General features: G+C 51.9%; 1 protein-coding gene across 3 annotated transcripts in view; it reads right to left on the reverse strand.

The window, feature by feature from the left end:
- Positions 1-48: 48 nt before the first annotated feature.
- Positions 49-26,718, reverse strand: part of SCAP (SREBF chaperone) — a 57,270-nt gene continuing 30,600 nt past the window's right edge. For 2 of the 3 annotated variants that reach the window (XM_031608271.2, XM_031608270.2), the window contains 19 exons: positions 24,368-24,588; positions 22,627-22,732; positions 21,497-21,669; positions 20,717-20,843; positions 16,697-16,809; positions 15,610-15,704; positions 12,087-12,185; positions 11,455-11,673; positions 9,655-10,088; positions 9,000-9,194; positions 7,794-7,995; positions 6,840-6,955; positions 6,049-6,619; positions 5,104-5,189; positions 4,618-4,700; positions 3,406-3,572; positions 2,215-2,295; positions 1,768-1,974; positions 49-1,358 (listed from right to left, as the gene is read on the reverse strand). In XM_031608271.2, the coding sequence (XP_031464131.2) occupies positions 1,113-1,358; positions 1,768-1,974; positions 2,215-2,295; positions 3,406-3,572; positions 4,618-4,700; positions 5,104-5,189; positions 6,049-6,619; positions 6,840-6,955; positions 7,794-7,995; positions 9,000-9,194; positions 9,655-10,088; positions 11,455-11,673; positions 12,087-12,185; positions 15,610-15,704; positions 16,697-16,809; positions 20,717-20,843; positions 21,497-21,669; positions 22,627-22,732; positions 24,368-24,588 (3,541 nt within the window). In that variant the 3' untranslated portion in view covers positions 49-1,112. The remainder of the gene's footprint in view (positions 1,359-1,767; positions 1,975-2,214; positions 2,296-3,405; positions 3,573-4,617; positions 4,701-5,103; positions 5,190-6,048; positions 6,620-6,839; positions 6,956-7,793; positions 7,996-8,999; positions 9,195-9,654; positions 10,089-11,454; positions 11,674-12,086; positions 12,186-15,609; positions 15,705-16,696; positions 16,810-20,716; positions 20,844-21,496; positions 21,670-22,626; positions 22,733-24,367; positions 24,589-26,718) is intronic. The other variant, XM_031608272.2, reaches the window with a different exon arrangement.

Raw genomic sequence — 26,718 nt, forward strand, 5'->3', positions numbered from 1 at the left:
CGTGGGGCTGAGCGAGGGGACGATGGGTCGGCACTGCAGCAGCCACACTCGGGTTAGTTCTGTTTAATGGAGGTTCTTTGTACACATATAAAACACGATCCGGTACAAAAATGCTCCCACTGTACAGCACAAAGCGTACAGCAGCGCTAAGGCCACCCAAGGTGCGGGGCGGGCGCTGGGGCCGGGGCTGTCCTCCTCCTCCTCCTCCTCCTCCAACTCCTCCTCCTCCTCCTCCCCCCCTGCAGCTGCTCCCGGGCTGCAGCGCTGCCCCTACAATCAGTGGGGTTTGAGGAACAGACATCAGCGTCGTTTACTTGAGCAAAAAGAGCATCAGAAACTGCTAGGGAATGGCCCCACACCCCTTGGAGCAGAATGTGCGCCCTGGGCCCCTCTCCCCCAGCCCCATGAGGAGGAGGAGGAGGAGGAAGGTGCTACTGCTGCAGATGGGGCCTGGGGCAGCTCCCGCACACTCCTGCCAGAATAAATAAATATATACAGCATATAAATAAATAGGGCAGGAACTGCTGCAGCACAGAGCCCACACACAGCAGGGCTGCCCGGGCCCTGCCTGCACGCTAAGGCACGTGGAGCCACTCTGAGCACGGAGCCGTCCTGCCTACAGCCACAGAGCTGCGCTGTGAGCACGTGGCCTCCCGCCCCATGGAGCACTGCAGGCAACGGGGCCCTGGCCGTGCTGCAGCAAGGCAGGCACCTGAGCTCCCCAGCTCCACGCTCCCACACCCACTGCCTTCATTCGGTTTCCCCCACACCTGCCCGGCTCAGGGAACCACCTCAACACCCCCCAGCTGCATCTCCTCCTGCAGCCACCAGCCCTGCAGCTCCTGTCCCATGTAGCTCCTGGAGCAGAGCACGGTGCCCCCAGCACGCTGCCCCAGCAGCACACGCACCAACCTCTGACCATCCCATGCAGCCCAGAAGCAGCGCAGGAAACACAGAGAGGCCAGAGGGCTCGGTGCCTGCACCTGGCAGCCAACACGGAGCAGTTCACACGGAGCAGAGGCAGCAGAGCCCTGCAGAGCTGCAGATCCAGGTCCGTCCCATCGCCGCATCCACCCAGCGCTCACTGCCCGGCCTGCAGCACCCGTCCCTCCTCAGTCCAGTTTCTCCAGCACTGAGGGCACGTAGACCAAGCTGAGCTCGCTGCCGAAGTTGCAGACAATGGCGGCGTTCTCCAGCACGAGGATCTGCCGCGCGGGCTGCGACTCATTGCTCTTCCCCAGGTAGACGGTCTGCAGCAGATCGCCGTAGCCGATGTCCCAGAAGGAGACGCAGCCCTGCCCGCCCGTCACCAGCAGGTTGTCGGAGATGACGCCCAGGCTGGAGCCGCAGCCCATCTCCTGCATGGAATTGAAGCAGAAGAGGCTCAGCCCCAGCACTGTGCCAGGAGCGGGGCTGGAGTTGAATCATATCATAGAATCACAGAATGGCCTGGGTTGAAAAGAACCACAGTGCTCATCCAGTTCCAACCCCCTGCTGTGTGCAGGTCGCCAACCAGCAGCCCAGGCTGCCCAGAGCCACATCCAGCCTGGCCTTGGATGCCTGCAGGGATGGGGCATCCACAGCCTCCTTGGGCAACCTGTTCCAGTGCCTCACCACCCTCTGGGTGAAAAGCTTCCTCCTCATATCCAACCTAAACCTCCCCTGTCTGTTTAAAACCATTCCCCCTTGTCCTATCACTATCCAGCCTTGTATACCAGCTGTTCCCCCTCAGCCCACACATCCCTCCTTCCCCCCATTGCCACCAACCTGCTGGATGGAGTAGAGTTTGATCCCCGAGCTGCGGTCCCAGATGCTGATCACGTCATCCAGGCCGCTGCTGATGACGCAGGACGTGGTGCAGGTGAGGGAGGTGACGTCCCCGCGGTGCGCATACATGTGGCTCACCTTGCTGCCCGTCAGCACATCCCACAGGCAGATGGCCCCATCCTGCCCTCCACTCGCCAGCACCATCGTCTGTGAGGGGCAGAGCCGAGTCAGGAACTGCAGAGCACAGCAGCGGAGCCACCCAGACCACCCAGGACTGCTTGCTCTCATTCCTCTGCCCGTGGGACAGAATGCAAACCCACACCAGGGATCGCTCCCTCTGCTAACTCAGAGGAGCACACGCCAACTTCTCCACACGCAGCGCGGTCCCTCTGGCTCAGCAGCCATCAGAAAGGATGCTCTCCTGGTTCCCACCCCAGCTGAGCTCACCTGATCTATGTACACAGCAGTGATCGCTCCTGAGTGGCCCTGCAGCGTGAACAGGCAGCAGGAATCCTCCAGGCGGAACACCTGTGGGGCACGAGGAGCAGAGGTGAGTGGCCGTGGGGCAGAGGGAAGGATCAGGGGAGAACAGGGACACCCCACAACCCAGACACTGTCCCAGAAATCACCCAGCCCAAAGGCAGGAGGGTCTTCCACATCAGAAGGCTGTGATGCTGCCACACAGTGGGACCTGCACAGCTTGAGAGCTGGGCACCAAGGAACCTGGTGAGCTGCTGGGGAGGAGCTCTGCAGAGAAGGACCTGGGGGTCCTGGTGGACTAACAGTTGACCAATGGTTGACCACAAGCCAGCAGTGTGCCCTGCTAGCCAAGAAGGCCCCCAGCACCCTGCGATGCACCGCACAGAGCACAGCCAGCAGGGCATGGAGCTGCTCCTCCCCTCTGCTCTGCCCGGGGGGGCACAGCAGGAGCGCTGCGCACAGTGCGGGGCTGCCCGGCTCCAGGCAGATGGAACTGCTGGAGAGAGCCCAGCTGTGGGGTGGGGGGGCCTGGAGCACCTCCTGATGGGGCAGGCTGAGAGCCCTGGGCTGTGAGCCTGGTGGAGAGAAGGCTGAGGGGATCTGAGCAGTGCTGATGGGATCTGAGCAGTGCTGACGGAGATCTGAAGGGAAGGGCTGTGCTCTGTTTGGTGCTGCCCACTGCCAGGACATGGGGCAGCAGGCACAGACTGGAACACAGAAAGTTCCAACTGAACCTGAGGAACAACTTTCCCATAAGTGGGGCAGAGCCTTGGAACAGAGCCCAAAGATGTAGGGAATCTCCTTCTCTGAAGATATTCAAACCTACCTGGATGCTTTTTTGTACAACTTACTGCAGGGAACCTGCTCTGGGGGGGGTTGGAATGGGGGATCTCCAGACGTCCCTTCCAAGTCCTACAGTTCTGTGACTCCGTGATCTCATGCTCTGTTCACTAAGTTACCTTACACAGAGCTTTGCCACTCTACCACCAAGGAGCCCCAACCATGCAGATGAGCACAACTTCAGGAATGCACTGCACTGCACTGCACTCCACCAACCACACCACCCCAGGCACGCACTGCCTTCCTGCACACACACACGTGCCAGCATTGCCCCCACTGTGCACAAGAGGAGCTCACCCACACCCAGAGGCTGCTCACCCTCAGAGTGTGGTCCTGGCTGCCTGTGACCAGCCGTCCTGCTGCAGCCTTCAGCGCTGTGATGGGTTTCTGGTGGGCGCAGGACACGGTGTGGGTGAGCTGGCACACGATGACATCGCTGCTGCTGAACACTGGGGAGGATGGGATGCTGCTTCTGCTCGGAGCTCCTGCAGTGAGAAAGCACAGTAAGTCCTCACTGCAGCTCAGATGTGGTTGATTTCACCCAGAGGGGCACAGTGAGGATGCCTGAGGCTGAACTCAAAGAGAGTGTGAGCCTGGGCACCAAAGAGCTGAGCAAATCAGCAGTCCCTACACAATCAAGACTGAGAAGGGTGAAATTGAAGAGCACTGTTGCTGTCCTTGTAAAAGAGAACACACAGCTGCGTGTCCTGCAGGGAAACAGCATTTCCATGGCCAGGCCTTTCCCAGAGCCTGCTCTTCTTTCACACAGCATGCAGACCCCAGGGAGTGAAACCATCCCCCTGCAATGGCTTCTCTCCATTCCAAGCCACCCCAGAAGCAAACAAACCAGCACAGTGCAGAACAGATACCACCACTGGTACTTCAATTCCCGTGTGTCACAGCAGTGCCATGTGGGGTGCCAGTGCCTGGAGCAGACCTTGCTGAAGGAGTAACTGAGAGGTGGGAGAGGAAAGAGGCGCAGGGCAGAGCTGACCCTAAAGCACATCTCCCACTCTTCAGACTCAGGCACTGGAGAACAGTACCCAAAGGGAGCCTACAAACAGGAGGGGAGTCAGCTCTTGGGAAGGGGAGATAACAGCAGGACAAGGGGAAATGGTTTGAATTGAGGGAGTGCAGATTTCAGTTGGATGTGAGGGGAAAATTGTTTGCTGTGAGAGTGGTGAGGTGCTGGAACAGCTGCCCAGAGAGGCTGTGGATGCCCCGTCCATCCCTGCAGGTGTTGAAGGCCAGGTTGGATGGGGCCCTGGGCAGCCTGGGCTGCTCTGAAATGTGGAGGTTGGTGGCCCTGCATTGGTGGGGGGTTGGAGCTTCGTGATCCTTGAGGTCCCTTCCAAGCCAAGCCATTCTGTGATTCTGTGAAAAGCAGTGCTCAGAATGCTTTCCCTCCTCAAAGAATTCCCAAAGAATGCCTCCCTCTGCACAGCATCAGATGTGGCATCCTGCAGCGTTTTTGGAATGAAGCATTATTACAAAGGCTCAGGAAGGGGGTGTGAGATGATGCCTGCTCACCTCGGAACTGCAGGTGGTTCAAGGATGTGTGTGTTTCCAGCGAGAAGAAATCCAAGGAGCCATTCAGCCGAGCAGCAACGATCCTGGGGGAGAAATGAGCTCCATGAGCAGAGGGCTCCCTGCTCCCTGGGGTTGAGAGCCCCGAGGTGACCCTCCCCAGGCAGAGCACAAGCTGAGCCAGCTCCTCGTGCTTGGAAACCCCATCAACCAGCAGACAGAAATGCTTCTTGAATAACAGCAACCAGGTCTGAGCAGAAAGTGTCACCCAAAGACACAGCTGTCAGAATTACTCTGGATACTCCATTACTAGAAAGCTTGAGTATGAAGGAGTGACTGCTGGGACTGAGTGGGAGCAGGGAGCAAACACCTCGCTGGGAGCCTGCCAGCCTGGGGCTGTGTGCCCCCCACGAGGGTCACACTGGGGTCTGGTCTCACCCTCCATGTCCTCCCCCTCTTAAGGGACCACCAAACACGAGCGCAGGTTACCTGTTGTTCAGGAACACGAGGGCTGTGATGCCAGACTGACTTTCATCATTACTGCTGCGCAGGGTGCCCTCGATAGCATCCCACACCTGCAAGGAGGAAGGTTTTGTGCTGTGATGCTGAGCCCAGCACCATGCCAGCACTCTGATCCCCCAGGGATCCTACAGGCACATCACGATGATGGCCAGACCTTTCATGGACACGATTGGGTGTGCTGTGTGAGCAGCACAGTGTGGGGATCCCAATGAATAGAGGGATGTAAGGTCACACTGTCCTCTTTTTCCTTCTAGCATTACTTCTAATAAATGATGTTTTAATCTGTAATCAGTGGGTGCCTTTCTTACTGGGGTCACAATGAATGCTGGTGTGCTACACGTGCATCCTGCACTGAGCTCATGGCAGCAGCTCCGAAGGCACCTGAGCTCAGAAGTGAATTAAAAGAACATTTGCTGCATTTATTTGAAGGAAAAAAATCTAGCCTACTGACCAAAAATTAGATATAAATTAAACCAATTTTGAAAGTTGGAGATTTAAATTTCCAATTCAAGCGTGCTTCAAAGCCAGCAATCTTCCCACAGAACCCCTTCCCATCCTACTCTATGCCATTACCCAATGGCATGGCAGCCTCAAAGCTCCTCCAGTCTCCAAGAGCACTGCTTTATCGCACATTAAATAAGCATTTTTTCTCCTTACACTGAAGAATGAGGAATAAACCGAGCCCCAGTGAAGGAGAAGCTGTTTCAAACGTTTTTGAAGTCGTTCTGGGTGACAGCAGACACCACAGCACAGTTCCCGCTCCGTTGTACAACAGAACTGAACCGAAGCACTGAGATTTTCAGGGCAGATTTCTGTCCCAGCCCATAGCCCTGCCTGCTGCTGGGGGTTCTGACCCAGCCCTGCACACCACGGCTCAGCCTGTGCCGGCCAGCAGCCAGCTGCCCTCCTCACCTCCAGCTTGCCGTTACTGCGGCCAGCCACGATGAGGTTCCCCTGCAGATCCAGGCTCCAGACAGAGCTCTCGAAGTCTCCTCCCCAGGAGGGAAGAGGCGACGACTTGTCAAACCCCGTTAGGGACTCATCCCCCAGGCTCCTCCTGCGGCCGCCGCAGCCGCCCTCCTCACTGCCGCAGCCCAGGGAGCGGGCGGTGCTGCCCCCCACGCAGAACCCGGCCTGCCCATGTGGGGCTGTGAGGCCGCTGAAGCTGATGCAGTTCGATGTGCTGTGCTCTTCGTACACCTTCCCAACCAGGCTGCTGAAATCGTAGCCAGCCTCCTTCTGGCCTCTCCCCACGGCACGGAGCCGCGGCTCAGACTCAGCCACCTTCACCTGCTCGGAGAAGTTGGTGTCGATGAGGGATGTGAGGTCTGGTTGGTCGCAGAAGAGGGGGGGCTGGGGAGGGCTCAGCATCCTCTTCAGCTGATGGCCGCCCTCAAAAGAGTCGTCCAGACCGTTTTTGCCATCTGGGCTGTGATCCCAGCTTTCCTTGTAGTCAAAAATGCCACTGCTGTCTCTTCGTAACCTGAAAGACGGTGGTAAAAGGATCAGCTCTCCTGTTTTCATTGCCTTAGAGGGACTGGGGTGGATAGGAACACTGAGGCAGTGAGCCTGCCCTCCACAGAGACACAAATCACCAGCACAGTGACGGCAGGGAGCAGGGCTGCCATGAGGGCTGTGACTGCTGCCTCCTGGCACAGCGGTGTGCAGCAGCCTGCTGTGTGCAGCCGGTCAGAGCCACTCACCTGGGTTTGGGGATGACAGTGAGGCAGTCTCCAGTCTGAGCATCCCACACACGGATCTGCCCCACCAGGCAGCAGCTGACAAGCAGCATCCCATCACTAGCCAGACATTCAATGTCCTGCGAAGGGAGAAGGAGCACAGCTCAGCACGTAGCACCAGCAGGGCCTCTGGGCTCTCACAGTCACTCTGTGTGTGATCAAGAAACCATGCAGAGAAAACATGCATCTCGTGTCCAAACCCCACGGCTGGCTTAGCAGCCTGTGGGTGTTCAAAGGAAAATACGTTTTGGTCCAAGTCCCAGCTGTGCACCATAGGCTGCTACAAGCAAAACAGACTCCGCCTGCCTTCCCCTGACAAAGTACAGCCCAAAAAGATGGTAGGATCAGTCATGTCTGCAGCCACACCACCAGTGTGAGCACAGCATGGACAGGAGATGCAGGGATGGTGAAAACAAAGGCAACACACCAGGTTCTGCAGGACAGAGTGACTCAGCAGTGTCTCCATAGGACTCAATCTGGATGGGTGCCTCAGAGCTTTGTTTTATCTCACAGTGGAAGAAAAAGCTCTCCCATCAATGAACACGAGTGAGCTAAGCTGCAGCACCATTCTGGGCATGCCCAAGGATGTTTTTAGCACTGGATACAATATTTAACAGCTCACACTTATCCACTAGCATTAAATAAAAAAAAAGATTCAGTAGGCATTACATATCAGGGATCTACAGCTGCCCCAGCAAGGAAGGCTGGATCAGCACAGCCCGTCAGCCAGCAGCTGCATACAAAGGGATGGAATAACAGCGATGGCAAAAAGCTCGCCCTGATTTATCTGCACAGAATTCACCCCTGCTGTCAGCCCCCAAGGCTGCATTACACCAAGGCCTGTCCTCCAGCAAGGCTGTAGTTTCAACACACCAAAGAGATTAAAAAAGTCTCCTAACAACCACCCATCTAACGTACCATGAGGTGACCCCTGAGAACCAGGGGGACGATCTCGGTCTCGGGGGGGGAGTAACCATAGTCATCACAGGGCAGGTCCCCCCTCCTCCTCCTGCTGTGTGACAGCCCGTTCTGCCCGTAGTTCTTGGGGCACAACAGTCGGTAGAGGCAGAAGAGCAGCAGGACCAGGAGAATGCCCGAGGCCAGGCCCAGCGCAGCCACCCTGTGCAGGCACAAAGAGACACCAGGTGAGACAAAGGTCCAGCTGGTCATTCCTGCTCTGTTAGAATACACCGGAGGTATGACGAGTGCTGCTGGTCTAAATTCTTCAGATGAGGGGGTTTGCAGCAAGGTACACGTTTGATCCAGTGCCTGGCTGAGCAGCTGGCTGCACTGCCTGAGCAGGGGGCTGGAACATGGTGAGCTCTGAGGGCACCCCCAACCCGAGCCATTCTGTGATTCTATGATTCTACAGTGATTTCTGGAAAACGAAGGGTATTTTTATAGGAAAATGTTGATTTTAAAGAGATTTTCAGGCTTTTCTAGAAGAAGAGCACACAGCAGTAGGACAGAAAGAAAAACATGAGCTGGGGATCAGAGTAACATCAGGAGTGCTGAACAAAGGCAGAACACAGACTGGGATGGAGAGCTGGGGGCTCCTCTGAGAGCTTTTTCTCAGTAGGAAGGGAAGTTCTTTGCTGGAGTTTTATGTAACACCCAATAAAGCACTGCTGAGTCACAGCATCTATTCCCAAAGCTGAGTATCCCTGCTCCCCAGCAGTACACCCCATAATGAGCAGCGCCAGCAGGAACACTTCTCACATCACTGTTAAAACCACCCAGTTAAAACGTATCACAGTTTAAACTTCAAGGTGCACGACTCACTGCACAACGCTCAGGATGTGGCAGTGAACACTTGCACGCGTGTGTTTGCACACTGTTTGCCCGCAGCCATCCACGTACACTGACACAAACTGCACACCAGCAGCAGCAATGCGTGCAATGTGCCACACGCAACACATCCCGCTGAGGAGCTCAGCTGAGGAAAGCAGTGCAAGGATGAATTTCGGGCTGTTAGCAGAGCTGCAGTGCCCTGAGTGTTACAGGATTTTGCACTGAAGCTCGACGTGTATCTTATTGTTTTCCTTTTTTCCCCACAGCCAAAGAGCAACCCGTGTCTCAAAGGAGTTAAGGATGGTCAGGAGGCTGCAGCAAGGCCTCTTTTACTTGTAAAGGGTGACATCCCGGTGTCCTTGCAGCCTGGATGACGTCTGGTCGGGCTGAGCTTCAGCATTCAACTTCCCCCCACTGGAGGACAAGAAGGGCTGGTAGCGGTTGGCCTCCTGGGGGTGCCTCACTTCCAAGGCCTCCTGTGGGTTCAGGTACAGCGTGACTGGGATTGCTGGAAGGATGCTGATGTACCTGAAGGGATGGAGATGAGGAGAGCTTAAGTGTCACCAAGCACAAAAAGACACAAAAGCCCAGCTGGGTTATCTTCTTGTTACCCTCAGCTCTTCTCCTCAGCAGCCAAGGCAGGCTGCCCGCAGCGCAACATGTTGCTGTTGACCTCAGATGGATCACATTGATTTAAGTAGAGATAAAATGATCACAGTTTCCCGTACAGTGCAGGCCAAGCTGTCAGCATTTCTTCAACTCAACTGACTCTATTCCTGACGTATCATCCCCACCACATACACACAACCATACCTCGTTTTACAGAATTCTAAACATCTTCTCCCAAAAATACAACACGTGGGATGAAGGCAAAGAGCAAGCAATACGCCCAAGAGCACAAGAGAGAAACACAACCCCCATTCTCAGACAGGCAGCCCTGGACAGCTCGCTACCACTGCCCAGCAGCTGGAGGAGCCAGCCTACCCACCTCTTGGCCAGAGTGATGTTGTAATAGCTGAAGAGGGATGGCCAGTGCCTGAAGGAAAGCTTCCTCCAAATCTCTTCATCCTCTGCTCCCCAGGTGACCTCTGCTTCAGTTCCCAGCTCCGTCTGCCCGTTCCCTTTGCCTTCTGGTCCTTGGGCCCAACTGTGCTGGTTTGTCTCCAGCCTGCCCAGGGTCTCCAACCCCGCCTGCTGCTCGCGCTGCTGGGTTTGGTTCTCTGACAGCTGTATGGGGTCCGATGGGAAGACGGAGAGATCAATCTTGGGGTCTCCAGCAGGAAGGACCCCTCCAGGAACGGGCATAGGAGGCAGGCCTGGTTCACCCAGAGGGCTCTGTTCAGTGACCTGTGATGTGAGGTAGGTGCGGAGACCGGCAGGATCCGTATAAACCAGGATTCCAATCCAGATCACTGTCCCAGCCTGCACCGTGAGGAAAGAGACACGGCACTCAGTGCATGGCCCTGCATGCAGCCCTCCTGCCCTGTGAGCTGGCTGAGCTGATCAGTACATCCCAGCCCTCGGTGGCATTCTTACCCCAGACACTTATCCTTTAAGAAGATGGGGAGAGGTTGCACAGAACACAGCAAATCTGAGCACTGCTTTTCTGGGAGCTATCTGACTCATCCTGATGGTAGGAGCTCCACTTGGCTCACTCTAATGCACAGCAGGGAAGAGATTTCTCACTGACGGCTGAGATCAGCACATCTGCCATCCTCAGACAGTGCTGGGGAGGCTCAGAGCAGGGTTCTGCTTTAACCCTGCAACACGTGGCACAGCCATGCCTCTCAGACTGTGCACCAGCTGCCATCAGTGCTAGCTAGCAGCAACAGGCTGGGCTTTGCAGAGCCAAGGAATGCAGTCTGCACTGTTTGCATTACAGACATGCAGACCTGTGATGCAGAGGACAAGTAGGTGCAGTGCAGTGTAACCACTGCAATCACACCTGTAAAAGGGAACATATATATATATATAATAATATAAAATAGTATATATATATATAATATATATATATAAGGGAACGATATTTCTCTCTTTCATGGAGAAATATCTCCATGCCTTTATTCCACACTGTCTGCAGGAACAAATGGGGCTTTTGCTCTGTAAATATCTTTTCTCTCCACTTTCACAGTGCTTCAAGATCTGCTCATATAAAAGCCTCTCAAAGCAAATATCAGGAACTTGTCTGCTACCACGCACACTCTGTGCAAACACAAAGCCCTGAGGCTACTGTATGCAGCGGGATGTTCTTAGAGAAGCTGCTCCTGAATTATTTACCATGGGGAAACCTAAGTCTTGCAAGGGAACAAAGATGCACGAAAATCATAGAATCACAGAATGGCCTGGGTTGCAAAGGAGCACAATGCTCACCCAGTTCCAACCCCCTGCTGTGTGCAGGTCACCAACCAGCAGCCCAGGCTGCCCAGAGCCACATCCAGCCTGGCCTTGGATGCCTGCAGGGATGGGGCATCCACAGCCTCCTTGGGCAACCTGTTCCAGTGCCTCACCACCCTCTGGCTGAAAGACTTCCTCCTCACATCCAACCCAAACCTCCCCTGTCTCAGTTTAAAACCATTCCCCCTCATCCTATCACCATCCACCCCCACAAACTGCCGTTCCCCTTCTGTCTATAGGCTCCCTGGAAGCACACACTGGAAGGCCACAACGATGTCTCCCTGGAGCCTTTTCTTCTCCAAACACTCAGCTTCTCTTTTTCCCCTTTCCCTTGGAAGCCCATTCGGGTTGGCTCAGTGCCCAGCAGGATATCAGACACCAGCCTGCAGCCTACCATGATGAGTCTCTGGGCCAGGCGGGTCCTGGCAAAGAAGTAGATGACCCTCAGCCTCTTTGGCAGGCGCAGGTTCCTGAAGGACGATGGCTGCAGGGTGATGGTGTGTGGGGTTGCAGGCCTCACTGCTGGCTGCCTCTCGTAGCGCTGCGAGCGGCTGGCAGGCTTTGCTGGGGGCAGGCAGGCCTCTGCTGGCAACCGTTTGTTCAGGTCGGCGAGCTGCCAAGGGAGAAGCAGTGGTGTGATGGTGGTGCAGTCAGTCATCCACGCTCACCTGGACTGGATGAGTGCTGGCTCTGAGCTCCCACACGCACTCTCCAGTCAGTCTGGCCCGGTTTCTCCCTGGCACACACGCTCTTTTTCACACTCCTGTGGTCACCTGCCTGTGCCCAGCTCTCCTTCCAGCCCATTTATCCAAACTCTGCATGTTTATATACCTGACGGCACCCACCCCCCCACGTCCTGCCCCCAATCCCACATGTGTAACCAAACGAGCCCTGCCCCAGAGCTTCTACCACCCAATCCTTAATGCCTAAGAGAACAAAACCCACCAGCTATGCTTCCTTTAGTCCCTCCACACCAGCAGAGAAGGAAGACCCAAAGCAGAAATCCATTCTAAGGCCCCTCCTTACCTCCATGCGGCGAATGTCGATGGACAGCACCGTAGTGAAGAAGAGCATCTGCAGAAAGAAGTCAGACACCAGGCCGACCACAGCGAAGAGGCAGAACTCCTGCAGCACAACACAGGCATTAGCTGTGGCAGAGAGCTACAGAGGTAGTGATAAACATTTCAGCTTCAGGAAAAGGCAACTCAGCAAACCCCTGCCCAGAGCACGGGCCTGAGTTTATTTTACTGACAAATCCTATGACCAGGATCACCAATAAGCTTTCCTTCTTATTTAAACCTCCCCCAGGAGAGCCCATGTGGGGTACAGTCACTCCCCAGAGGAAGATCACCAAAGGCACTGTATGATCTGCAGCCATTCCTTAGGGCTCCAGTTAAACCACATGCTTGGTTAGTCCTTATCTGATGGGTAAGTTCCAGTCCTGCAGCCCTGGGGAATCACAGAACAGCCAGGGTTGGAAGGGACCTGAAGGATCAGGAATCTCCAACCCCTCTGCCACATGCAGAGCCACCAGCCTCCACATTTAATACTAGACCAGGCTATGGAGAAGCCCCATACCCACTATTTGATGTCTAAATATCAATTACACGACAAACACCTGCGAAAGTGTTTTCTAATCCTCCCGCAATGCTCCATTTCCCCAGCAGATGTCACTGCAGAAGTAAGGATGAGAAGCACAGCAAGGGCACCCAGCAGCACTAACAGCTCTCAAACCACCTCTATAAAACCAACACACATTTCTGATTCCCACCAGTGCTGCCATCCCCTCTCCCACTCTACATTTTAAACTTCACAGCGACACCAAATTCAAGCATTTTTGAGGAGCTTTGTTCCCCTTGGAGGTAGGAATTTCTGTCAGGACCTGTCAGGACCCAAACAAGACCTCGTAAATGTGAAGAGAGCAAGAGAACAGCATGCATCACAAGTGCAAACAGGCTGGCAGAGCTGGGGCTGTGCAGCTGGAGGAGGGAAGGCTGCAGGGAGAGCTGAGAGCAGCCTTCAGTACCTGAAGGGGCTGTAAGAGGGAAGGGGACTGACTGCAGCAGGGTCTGTGTGGCAGGGCAAGGGGAAATGGCTTCAATCTAAAAGAGGGGAGATTTAGACTTACGGAAGAAAGAAGTTTTGTACAGTGAGGGTGGTGAGTGCTGCACAGGTTGCAGTGAGAGATGGTGTTGCAGTGCCCCATCCCTGCAGACACCCACAGTCAGGGGATGGGCTGTGAGCACTGGTGGAGCTGTGGGTGTCCCTGTGCACTGCAGGGATTTGGACAACACGGCCTTTAAGGGTCCCTTCCGACTCAAACTGTTCTCTGATTCCACGAAAACCTCAGACTAAAGAGCAGATTGAGGACTCCAGCCCTCAGCTGCAGAGCAGAGCTGGCACATCCCTGCTGCTGCCCCAGCTGTGGCACTGTGCCAGGGCACAGCCCCTGGGGGGAAGGAGAGAGGCCAGAAAGATGCATTTCTACTGCCCTCCTCTTGCCCAGCTCTGCCCCAGCTCCCTGCAATAATGCTGGAGGCCAGCAGAAGCACAGTGAAATGCAAACAGCCTGACAAGCCACCCCAAACCTCCGAACAAACCTTGGAGCCTCCCCATCCTGTTCAAACTGTTCCTGAAACATAAGCAATCAGCTGCTTGTTATCTGAGAATCAGTGCAATATGAAAGAGAGAACCCAGCAGGTCAGCTGCCCAGCCCTCCCCATGCCTCCAGCACAAACAGCACGAAGAGGATTCTGAATTCTCTCTGATCCCTTCTTCAACATTTGACACAAAGTTTTGGAAGTGGAGGGGTGAAAACACAACACAGGTTCCTCTGCAAAGGAGAAAAGCAGAGGGAAAGCAACATCCATCTGGAATGCACGCAGACCTCAGCAAACAGATTCCACAAAAGGCAAGCTCTGCATATAGAGACATTAATTCTGTTAATACCTCCACTTATTCCACTTAGGATTAGAGATATCTGAAACTGCTAGCCCTGGAAATCAGAAATCTTCTTATACTTGGATACTGCCCACCCTATGGCAAAACCCAAACCAATTTCAGAGAGTGCAGGATTAGTGTGTGAGCTTCAGAACAAAGGAGTGGCCAAGAGAAGAACACAGCAGGGGCTCTCAGAGCACCTTGCAGCAGCTCAGCACCTCCACCGGCACACTGCAAGGAGAATGGGGGTCTCGTTACAATCCCTGGGCCTCCAGCTCTTCTGTCATTCCCTGCAAACAGGACCTGGTGATCCCAGCAGCTCCTCTGACAGCACAGAGCAAAGGTCCCTGTTAGATTTATGCAGCCTGGCTCTCTTCCTGCAGGATTCCTTGGTCTGTGCAACACAATAGAGCACAGTGTCCTTCACTCCCAGGGACACACTCAGGTAAGGGGCACACAGCAGACAGCCAGCATCCCTGTGAGATTCTTGCTGTGAGAAAACAAGCAGCCAAGGAAAGGCACAGAGAGCAAAGAATGGACGTCAGCACACAGCTCAAAACGCTGTAAAGAACAGGAGTGCATGTGGATGTGAGAACAGTGTCACTTCTTCCTGTGCTTCTACACAGCTCCATGGCTCTGCCTCATTCCCATTTGTCTCCTGTAATCACTGCACCCCACAGGCTCCTCCACAGTGAAGTGAAAGAAGGACATGGCAAATGAATGAGCCCAGTTTAGACCCAAAGGATGAACCCTGCTGGTGTCTGCAAATCAGCTTCACACACAAAAATTAGGGCACAACGTGTGGCCAGAGGTTGCCTGGGGAATTCCAGCGTAGCTCCTCTCTTGTTGTCCTCCTGCTCCTGAGAGGCAGGCTGAGGAACTGTGAGGAACTGTGGGATGCAGCTGTTTGGCCTTGCAGGGTGCTGAGTGTTTCTGTCTTAATCTGTGTGGCTGAGAGTACGTATATGCATGTTGTAGATGAGCGTGCCTGCATTTCATCCTCACTGCTGGTGGGACCCAATGGCAGGGAGCTGCAGCCATCACAAGGACAGCAAAGCCACAGAAAACAAGGGTTGCTGTGTTGGATAGCATTCCCTTAGGCCAGGAAATAAATGCAAAACAAGGACAAACTTCCTGATCCCAGTTGTATCAACTGGCACTGAAAAATCGTACTCCTCTTCCTATACAACCTGCTGCACACGTAACCTTGGACAACAGCATCACTACAGACACGTCTGCAATGCATCCAAATCTGGACTGTGAGCACTGAGGCTCCCAGCAGAAGGTATTTGCTGGCCATTCTCAGAACCACGTGTGGCCCAAATGGCAGCCCACACTCAGATGTCCCCAGGGACAATGCTGTTTACATGCAGCTGCCACAAGGAGAAGCAGGTGCCTGGCACTGACTGAACTAAAGGCACCACTGCCTTTCCTGTGGCAGCTCCCAAGACACATTCCTGCTGTGGCACTGATTCCTCCCTTCCTCACCATGAAGCCCTGAGAAGCAGCCAGGTGCTCCTGAACAGCTAATGCAAAGTATTACACACTAAATTCTTGTACTGACTACAAGCCTCCCTCCTGTGTGCTCAAACTGATCAGCCACACTCACCTGGATGGCTGGGACAAGGGTGAAATACCCAATCAGGATGATCCCGAGCTCTGTGGCCATGTTCTTCATAATTGACCAGCTCTCATTGCTCAAACCTGGGGAAATAACATGCACAGAGAGGTTAGGAGGCTGCTTGCAGGTGAACAGGCACAGCTTAAAGGACTGCCTGCTGCATTCAGCGCCTTTACCCAACAGACAAAAAAGGGCACTTTTAGGCTAAAATTCATGGGACTTGTCTTGGATATCTACTTACAAGTCAAATAACTGCCCTGTGCACTCCAGTGTCCCCTTATCAGATGGGTTATCATTAATCCACCTGATGATGAGGGCGCCAGTGAGGCACTGGCACAGGTTGTCCAGAGATGCGGTGGATGCCCCAGCCCTGCAGACTTCCAAGGCCAGGCTGGATCAGGCCCTGAGCCCTGATGGAGCTGTGCTGTCCCTGTGCACTGCAGGGGAGCTGGACTAGATGGCCTTCAGAGGTCCCTTCCAGCTCTAAGGACTTCTAATGCTTAGAAATACTTGTTAAGTTTGCAAACCCCATTTAGCTGTGGTTTGAGCACACACCAGTCCTCATGCAGCTGCAGAGCAGATCATTTTCTCACATAATCAGCAGAACTGAAGAAGAACTGTGGACTGTGCTTACAGTATCCATGACAAAAGGAAAAGGAACTAAATATCCTCACCAGGGGATGCAGCTCTCCCTTACCAACACTTTTTTTAACCCTATTTAGCCAATGCTTCACCCAAGAACTGTAAAAAGTAGTGCTCACAATTACAGGCTTACAATAGTTTATGGAAATAACAAAAATACTAAGACAGACCATTGGGATTCAACTCCCAGTTCACACTCAACACAAACAGAGCTTGTTTCCACTACAGAGCACAGCTAAGATCACTCCCCACCTCCCAGACCCAGCATTACCCTACTTTTTCTCTCTCAGCAGCCTTCCACCCTTCCTGGTTTGGCATTAATTGTGGAGGTTGGGGGCCCTGCCTTCAGCAGGGGGGTTGGATCTTGATGATCCCTGGGGTCCCTTCCAACCCAAGGCATTCTGTGCCCTGTGATCCCATGCAGGCTGCATACCTTGGGCGATGCGGAGCTTCACTTCCAGGTCAACGGGCGTAGAGACAACAGACTTGGTGAGGACCAACACGTTCTCCAGGCCAATGACAACAACCAAGTATGGAAATATCTCTCTAAAGGGTACAGGAACAGAACTGAGAATGAAATCTTTCGTGAAAATAATGGAAGAACGCAGGCTAAACTGCAAACACCCCAGAGCCAAAGGCAGGAAAAACCACCCACTGCTCTCGGCCAAATCTCTTCTTTCTTCTCCCTCAAAGAGTCGTAGGACACGTAGGACAAAGAGGCTCAGTGACAAAGATGGACCATGAACATCACTGCAGTGTGCAGGTCAGAGTCCTGTCCCACCACCAAGGAGCAGATTGCTTAGAAGCCACCACACAGCACAGAATGTGATGTACAGAGGAACTGCACACCAACCAATCCTCCCAGGGACAGTTGGTACCCACAGCTCAGGAATGTGTACTGCTGTGGTTTTGCCCTTCAGGATATGTTCAGAAGAGAACAAGTGCTCAAGGACATCATTGAGACTTTTTTTCTCTCTTTTAATTACTTACAGTTCAGATCAGTCGGGGGAAAAAAAAAGCTGTTCCATGCCAGAACAAGGCAGATGATAAATCTCTTCGTCTCCCTCCAGCTAAATTTAAGCAAAAGTGCTTCTGGAGGGGAATAGGTGTGTGCTGTGCTGCTCTGTGCAGACCCAAAGGCTGTGTGCATGCATCCTCACCCCTGTCCAACTCGCTGACAGCTCAGACAGCTAAACACCAGGCTTCAGGAGCACACCTGCCTCCTGCCACTACCAGAAACCACCTTCCCAATGCTGTTTTCAGCTGCCTGCAGCTCAGCAGAATTTGCAGGCAGGCAGCTGCCATCAGCTTGTACCTTACAAGGTCAATGGGGAAAAACACCTGCCTGGAAACATTGCTAACTCAGCTAGTTCCTTCCAATTCCTTCAACAAATGGCAAGCTGAAACAGCAAGAGCTCCATTCAAAGAAGGATTACTGAAAAAACACACACGAAACCCATGAAACCTTCAGGATTCCTATCTGAATGCCAGCTCTATCAGTGGCTGTGCAATGTGTCACTCCCTCCATCTCCAGTCCACGACCTGCACAGGATGTGAGTTCCCATATAAAGTGACAGAATACAAACACATGTAGGACGCTCAGGGGCTCCTTGGACATGTCACAGAATCTAAAATGCAGCAAGTACTCAGTTCTGCCTTTATCTAAAGGCATTTTCAGTTCATAACCTGTGTCACTCCTCCAAGCAGTGGTTCAGGACAGAACACAGTGAGAAAATCTCTTTGGAATCCATAGGGATGGAAACTGCTGAATGAAGGGAATGAGACAACCAGGAGGGAGAGGTGTGCTGCACAGCACAGCACAGATGTGCAGAGCAGGCTGCCCAAAAGCCTTGCAGAGTACCTGCAGAGTCCTGTCCTCACACCCAGCCCTGCAAGACAGAGCAGACCTGCCTTGCCTTGCTTGCAATGAGCCTTTGGAAGGCAGCACAAACCTGGCAGAGGAAATCCACAACTCTCAACTACACCCTGCTTCAACAGCTGCTTCGATTGCTGAAGATAATTAATTATTAGGCGCAGATTAAGAGCTGAAATAGTCCTCGAAGAGTCAGCATTTTTCATTGCAGACGACAAGCAGCTTAAGGGCAATCCAGCATGAGCTTCTCCTGCAGAGCAACGCAAGGCTGTGCAGGTCAGATACAAGCTGTCACACCCTGCAAACAGCAGCAGTGAACAGGGAGCAGTGGGTCATCATCTGAGATTGTGACTGCTCTAATCTAGTCGAGATGGCAGCTGGTGGTGTGGTCACTTATCCTCTACAATCAGAGGCCTTTCCAGCCCTCCAGCTCTCACGTACCAGCCTCTCTCACTGATCTCCAAGCATTCTGCCTCAGTTCAGCCTCAAATCCTGGACAGATCACATCACTGACCTCCGCTGAATTTTCTTTTCTGTAATATGAGATTAACGTCTATCTTATCTATAATTATTTTATTTCATTAATATTTGAACTATGCTGTAAGACAAGGAAAAGCCATCAAAGAAAGATAAAAGATGACTGATAATGATTAAGGTCTGGTTTATGTATCATACGATAGTAAAAAATCAATACTGATCTCTAAGCAACGAGCTTCATTTCAGTACCTTACAAAAACAGGTGAGGGAAAAGGGCTTATCATGAGTGCAGGTGGCATTAAAACAAACACACCCACATCCACAAGGCTCTGCTGGAGTCAAAATGGATAAAAAAGGGTATAAGTCAGACCAAAGTCTAACCACGGCAGTCTGACTGCAGCCTGAGGCTGGGCAAATCCTAGCATGATACCACCTGGTGTGGTGACACCACCAACACTGCCCAGTCAGGAAGCAGACAACAAGAAGGAAGATTCTGACTGGGCAATCCAGGACAGGTCAAAGGATCTTTTTGGCACCTGCAGTCCCAACCCATCTTCCATGCAGTCTGCAATCCTACTTTCACCTCACATCTTCCATGCTCTCAGCACGATCCCACCTCAGGCAGCTGCCAAGAACAGAAAATGATGAGCATTTAAGAGCTGACAAGGCAAGGCTCAGTGTGCTTTGGGATGGTGATGCTCACTCAGGAGAGGAAACAGATCCCCTGTGGGATCCATCCCTACAAAAGTGCACCCACCACAGTGCTGCATGGTATTTACCTACACCAGCAGCATCAACCTGCCAAAGGCCACCTTGCCAGAGCCACCAGAAGTCAATGAAAGCCCAGTGTCCTCAGAACCACAGAATCCAAGCATCCTCCATCTAATTAAACAGCATTTATGAAGTGTTGCAGGAATGAAGCTTCCAACAGTTGAGCTTGAACTCCAAAGGAAGTTGTGCATGCAATCATTTTAAGGCAAAGAATTTTTGCAGGAAAGCTACTTTAAGAAACAAGGACTGCATTAATTAAGGAATAGTTTAGCCCTTAAGTGTGACAACTGTAAGGCTAACAGGACACAAAGGCCTTGGTCACTGTGCTAACCAAAACCAGGTTAAACCACTCATACATCTGCATCCAAATACTGTGTTGTAGGTTGAGTTAAAAGCATAAACTCCCCATGGATCCTATCTGCTCTATTTGTACAGCTCATCCTGATCCATAATTAAGTCTCCTAATTACCACAGAGGTAAAAAAGGGAACAAATATTTCCATTTCTGAAGTCAATTATTCATAGCTCTTTTAGGTTTCTTGGGGAGGAATTCCCCTCTCTTGGTCTGGCTGGTAGTAAACTACTACCAGCACTGAGAAACCTCCCTCCTGGTCAGACCTGAATTGTTTCAGCAGCATGCAGCTGGAAGGAGAAATGGGAAGAAAAATGATGAGTAATTCCTCAACTACTTAGGGAAGGGGTCTGAAAATCAAGATTCTGAATTGAGCTTTAATTGGGTTCTCAGGTGCTCTCGACACAAACACGAGTGGTAATAATCACATCAAAAGTCTGAGCACCCACAGCAACCCCAGCCAGAAGAGATGCTGCCAGAGATCAGCAATGGGTGCACACTCACTCATGCTGGCCAGCAGGCAGACAATGCAGGTCAGTTCTGACACCTTTCCACACTTTTTCCCAGCAAAATGTAATGAAGCCAGCCAGAGAAAAAGCAGTAAGTCTTTCTGGATGCTAAGACAAGTCACTGCAGGAGAAAGGTATGTGGGTGCCTAGTCCACTGCCAGGAAATCATGCTCATGAATAAGACCTTGCCCAGCCAATTCCTTCTGCTTGAGGCTGAAGAGGCAATTGCTCAGCACCGAGGCATCTCTGGGAGCACTGTGACATAGCAAGGTCTTGTTGCTGGACAGAAAAAAATACACGGCCCTTCAACTCAGGAGGGGTCTGCTGATAATTTTACACAGCAGTATCAGTAAACAAAATAACATAACCTTAGATGAAAAATACTCAATGACTAAACATCAGACAGCTGTTTTCAAATGATTTCACCTCCATCTGCCCTTGTTTAGGAAGAGGTTTGGTGCTGGAAACTTACCCTCCATTAAGAGTAGGTGTCAAACCAAACAGTGTGCACAGCCCAACTGACATAAGCAGAGAGCTGAGCACCGTCACGACAGCTGCCAGAGCCAGACCCCATTTCGATTTCACCATGTCAATCTTCCCTGAAAAACAGAACGCAAAGCTCCATTACCAGGCAAAAGAAAATGACATGCTAGTACAAATCAAGGGGAAGAGATCCTCATCCTGATCTATGGCAGCAGGTATTTACCAGCCTGCAGCCCAGAGCTGGTGACAGCTCAGGGTCAGTGTCTGAAACACAGATCCCAAAACTCCCACTGTGTAAGAACACTCACAAGGATGGGACAGAGGACAGCACTTGGCTTGCAGCTCATACCAGTTCCAGTACAGCACTGCTGGGGCATGAGAAAAGGAACTTAAGTATGGCTAATAAGGTCTAAAACCACATGTATTTCATTTGTATGACCACAAATCAGTCTGTCCAAATTGTAAAAAGCATCACTACTATGGCACTTAAGCTATGTAAGACATTGAATAGCTCAGAAGATATCACAAAGAATAACAACACGTTGGCTGAAAGGAACCAGTGAGTAGAAACCAGATCAGCAAGGCTGCAAATCCTCCATGGCCAAACATCAGCATCAGCTCTGCTGCTGAAACAGGAGGGAACTGCAGTGCTATGGCAGTGCTATGGACGGGGGAAGTGTACCCCACAGCCTTCAATGCTCAGCTGGAGGCTGTGCAGGTGGCTTACTAGCTTGCTCTCCCCTCAGGGCCCTCCACCCCACAAACCTACGTGTGGAGAAGTAGATGTAAGCGAAGAGTATAATGTAGGTGGTGACGAGGGGGATGAGCTCAGCAATGCCAATCTCCTCCTTGAAGTGCACGTGAACGATGCTGTCCTCCCGCAGCGTGCAGTTTGGACTGGGATGCAGCAGCTTGAGGCGAGAACGGAGGCTGCTGAGGAACCTGGGGGGAGAGAAGTGAGCAGGCTGTTATTGACACAGCACCAAACAGCCAGCAAGCAATTCCAAGCAGGAGCTCGATGAGTTCAAATGACAAGAAGCTCCACAGATTCATAGATATTTACCAAACACAGCTCTCGCTGGGTCTGACTGCTAACTCTGCTCCTCCGGGGCCCAAACTACACTCAGCACATCTGCACTGTGGCTATCTATCTCCCACACCTTCATTTCTGTAAAGCTTCAAAGATAACTGTGAAGATTCAGCAAAACTATTTAAAGTAAGGGTCGTCATCAAAATCCTTGGCCCTGGGGAGCAGAACATCCTCAGGCTCAAACATCCCCTACATTTTAAGTAATTACAGCTTCTACGTGTCAGTCCTTGAGGCTGAAGGGCTCTTGGATGGGCACAGGTTTGGCTGCTGTGCTGCCAGTTGTGTCCCAGGCATTCCCTGGGGAATTCTATGCAGCACTGAGCAGATTGTTTCATCCTCAGGTTTGCTCAAGCCAAACCAGCTTTGCCAACACTGCCACGGGGGTTTCACAGTCGGTACCAGCTGAATTAGTGCTTACTGGAAAGCAAAGCACTCCAGCTCTGTGCACCAGAACTGGGTCAAAGCAGACCTACTGGGTCTTGGCTGCTACAACTGACAGCTCCGTGTGCAGATGAAGCCATCATCAGAGGAACTCTCAGTGCCAGCTTTGGGTATGATACCTACTGTTTTTTAGAAGGAACCCAAGTGCTGACAGTATTTCATTTCTCCCCAGAAGAGCACCCTGCTTTTCTACAGCACCTCCAGAGGACCCCAAAATACTCCAAAGCGTAAGGAAATGGAGACTAAACAAAAGCACAGCAATAATCAGAATAGGGGAAAAAAAAAAAAAAAAAAAAAAAACCAGCAAGCTTTCCAAGACACAAGAACGGGTTTCCTAACAATAAAACAGCACAGCCAGAGCTCCCTACCTGGCATCATATCGCTGGAGACCCAGTGTGACAGTGTATGACACCACTCGCCTCCTGTTGTACAGGTTCACCCCACTGTATTTCCCAGGGAGTCCAAACAACAGATCTGTAAAAACACAGTGTGGGTCATGAATGTTAGGATAACAGAAAAACAGGCAAACAAGATGGACGTGAGAACGTTTGTAGTGAAAAATTCTGAGTTAGATATAGTGCTCTGATAGGAAACACCTTCTCAGTGCTTTGTTGAGATACTGTTGATGTGTATAAATGTCTGATGCAGGGAAATAAATGATAGAGACAGTGGTCTGCCCTCTAATCCTAACCCCTGAGACATCTCAGCTAGCTCGTCACCTCCTCCTAAGCAAGGCTCCATGTGTTCCAGATGCTCCCTCACACAAAGCAGAGCTCCCCTCAGCTCCCAGCCCATCCTTCCAGAAGAGCCTGCATCCATCCCCAGCAGTGCTGCAGTGCTGTGAGCTGCCCCTCATCTCTCTGATCCCAGTGAGATCATGGCCCTACAACAGCACACAGAGACACATGCAGGCAACTATCATGGAATCAGAGACTGCCCTGGGTTGGAAGGGACCTCAAGGATCACGAAGCTCCAACCCCCTGCTGCCATTAGATCAAGTATTAGATTAGATTGTCCAGGGCCCCATCCAACCTGGCCTTGAACACCTCAGGGATGGACGGGGCATCCACAGCCTCTCTGGGCAGCTGTTCCAGCACCTCACCACTCTCACAGCAAACAACTTCCCCCTCACATCCAACTGAAATCTGCCCTCCCTCAATTCAAACCATTTCCCCCTGTCCTGCTGTTATCTCCCCTTCCCAAGAGCTGACTCCCCTCCTGTCTGTAGGCTCCCTTTAGGTGCTGAAGGCTGCAATGATTCACCCCGCAGCCTTCTCTTCTCCATGCTGAACAAGCCCAGCTCCCTCAGCCTGTCTTTGTAGTGGAGGTGCTGCAGCCCCTGATCATCTTTGTGGCTCCTCTGGACCCTCTCCAACAGCTCCCTGTCTTTCTTGTACTGGGGGCTCCAGACCTGGATGCAGTGCTGCAGATGGGGCCCTATGAGGGCAGAGCAGAGAGGGACAATCACCTCCCTGTCCCTGCTGGCCACCCCTCTGCTGATGCAGCCCAGGATACCATTGACTTTCTGGGCTGTGTGCACACACTGCTGGCTCACAGTGTTTCATCCACCAGGACCCCCAGGTCCTTCTCAGCCCGGCTGCTCTCAAGGAGCTCTTCTCCCATCTGTATATGTATCTGGGATTACTCCAACACAAGTGCAGCACCTTGTGCTTTGCTGTGTTGAACCTCATTAGGTTCACATGGGCCCACATATCAGCGAAAGCACAAAGGGAGCAGGATGAACGCTGGCTTATCTGTCACAAGGAGACAGGCACTGAATGGAACAGACAATAGCACGAGGGAAAAAGCTTTGTGCACACAGAGTAACAGGAACAAAAGCTCAAACAACTTGCCTGTTATTCTTACACCTATAGAAAGGAGGTTCACTGAGTGGAATGATCTGCTTTCCACAAATAAAGAAAGGACTTCAAACATGGGTATGAAGCAAGCGATGAAATATATTTGGTAGCTTCATTCTGGATGTTGTGAGTAAGAGTATGCCACCCAATGTGGTATTAGCAGCAATCTAGATACTGGAGATAGCAAGGACAATCAGCAGTGCAAGCTGCAGACATCTCTCACAGCTTCTTTGGCACTTCAGCCTCTTACCTTTGAGAGTAGCTGACGTCTGCAGAGTCTTTGGTTCATGCTGGTGGATGGTTTTGATGATATCTGGGTCAGCGTTGAATCGCTCTCGATCGTTCTGCCAGAAGTTCCCTGGAGACAGCAGCAGGCAGCCGTGCTCGGGGAGCAGATTGCGCAGCTTCTTGAGGCCAGGAAGGAGGTCTGTTACCTGAAGGCAAACCTCCTCCAGGCTTCTGACACCAGAGCTGAAATGCAGACAAAGATCAGACACCGCTGCAAATGGTGCAGCTCTCACAGACAAAAGGCAAAACCTCTGAGATGAACAACCCAAGGACCTGCACTGCCTTGTCTGATAACCAAGGATCAAGGGCTGTGGACCAGGACCTCACTGTGACAGGGATGCAATCTCCAGAACATCATCGTCATTTCTCTGCATACTCTCTGGCCTCATAGCTTTCCCTGCTCATCTGAGATGCCAGTTTTCAGTTCCACATTTAAGGCACTGCTCTTCAGTCCACAGAGAAGCTGGCTCCCTGAAATTCCTCTTAAAAGACCTCAAACTCTTCCACTTCTTTGCACATATGTTGAATGGGGCATACACAGGAATACTTGTTAGCCTGCCTGAGGTGGGACTGCTCTAAAACACACAAAGGATTCAACATCTGCAACTGTGCAAATTGTTTTCAGCATTGCTCTGTACTGCATGGAGTAGCAAATGCCTCACAGGTTCAGATATGAATGGAGCTGTAACACCAACATCAGGTGTGACGTGGAACCTGGGGTTGTGACACAGTTACACAGTTCCTTATCCAGCAGTAATTCAGGAGAGACTCAGCCTGGGCTTCCAACAGCACCTGACTGGGAGGGCTCAGTTACAACCTATCAGCACAACGTTTGGCCAGACAAGCCAGAGCTGCTGATCCAGAAGAGAACACCTCCCTCAACACCATATGGGCCATCTGTGGTGTTTGCACAGAAGAGGCTATTTAACAAAGGCCAATTTTAGGCTCTGGAGAACAACTTTCCCCAGCTCCAGCCAAGGATAACAGAGAAAAGTGCTCTAGAAGACAAATCAGTCAGAGTCCTGTTTTACAGTGCCTTCCCTTGAGGACTTTTTACACAACGACAAGGAGAAGGGGGAAATTCTTTACAGAGAGAGTGGTGAGGTGCTGGAACAGCTGCCCAGAGAGGCTGTGGATGCCCCGTCCATCCCTGAGGTGTTCAAGGCCAGGTTGGATGGGGCCCTGGGCAGCCTGGGCTGCTGTGAAATGTGGAGGTTGGTGGCCCTGCATTGGTGGGGGTTGGAGCTTCGTGATCCTTGAGGTCCCTTCCAACCCTGGCCATTCTGTGATTCTGTTCCATTAAAGACATGGAACCCAACCAACAGTGATCGAGTTATGGCTTTGCAAACAACCCCTTCAGAATCCATATCAGTGCAGGGCAGGAAAAGCCACAGCTGTCAAATTAACATCAGGCAATACTGTGCTTATAAGAACAGAAGCTTTCCAAGAGAGAATCCAAAAGAACTGATGCAGTGATGCCTTTCGCACTGGAACAGGTTGCCCAAGGAGGCTGTGGATGCCCCATCCCTGCAGGCATTCAAGGCCAGGCTGGATGTGGCTCTGGGCAGCCTGGGCTGCTGGTTGGCGACCTGCACACAGCAGGGGGTTGGAACTGGATGAGCATTGTGCTCCTTTGCAACCCAGGCCATTCTATGATTCAGAAGTAAGAATGCTGTTGTTTTATATTTAGGCTTTAATGAACTCTGAAACATAACAGAGACAACAGTTCACACTGCACACAAGCCTGTGAGAGTTCTCATTTATGAAGTGAATGCATCTGGCCCTTGTGCCCAGCACTGTAGGTGCAGAGATCCGTACCAAGAATAATGAAAATAGAATCACTTTGTGTTTCCCATCCAGTTGTCAGCAACCTGCTGCTGCTTCTGTCCCACCTCGTGTGTCAGTATCAAAGAATGCTTTATTTCGTAGCAAGAAAATGACCTGTGCTTAACTTTGATACTGATAAGAACAGATGATGAGAAGGAAATGGACAATGGGTTCTGAGGTCATTTCAGGATTTATCTCAAAGCTTCTGGAAATCCCCAGCCTGCCACCAAATGGGAGCCCATATCCCAAGGCTCAGGTCCAAAGGCCTAAGTCACTGCCTTGCCTTTTGTGTAAGGCTGGTTCTGCCCCCATACTGCCTCATCAAGGGCAGCACACAAAGGGGGATAACGAGCAGACAGCACACACAGCAGGAGGAAGTTGTTTCTGACTTGTAACTGGCAACTACATAAAGATTGCTATCTAAAATTAAACATATGATAGAGAAAGAGATGAACTGGAAACAGAAAGAACGCCAAGGCTTTGTGA

The sequence above is a fragment of the Phasianus colchicus genome, chromosome 6, assembly GCF_987193195.1.
Source record: "Phasianus colchicus chromosome 6, bPhaCol1.hap1.1, whole genome shotgun sequence".
Lineage (NCBI taxonomy): Eukaryota > Metazoa > Chordata > Aves > Galliformes > Phasianidae > Phasianus > Phasianus colchicus.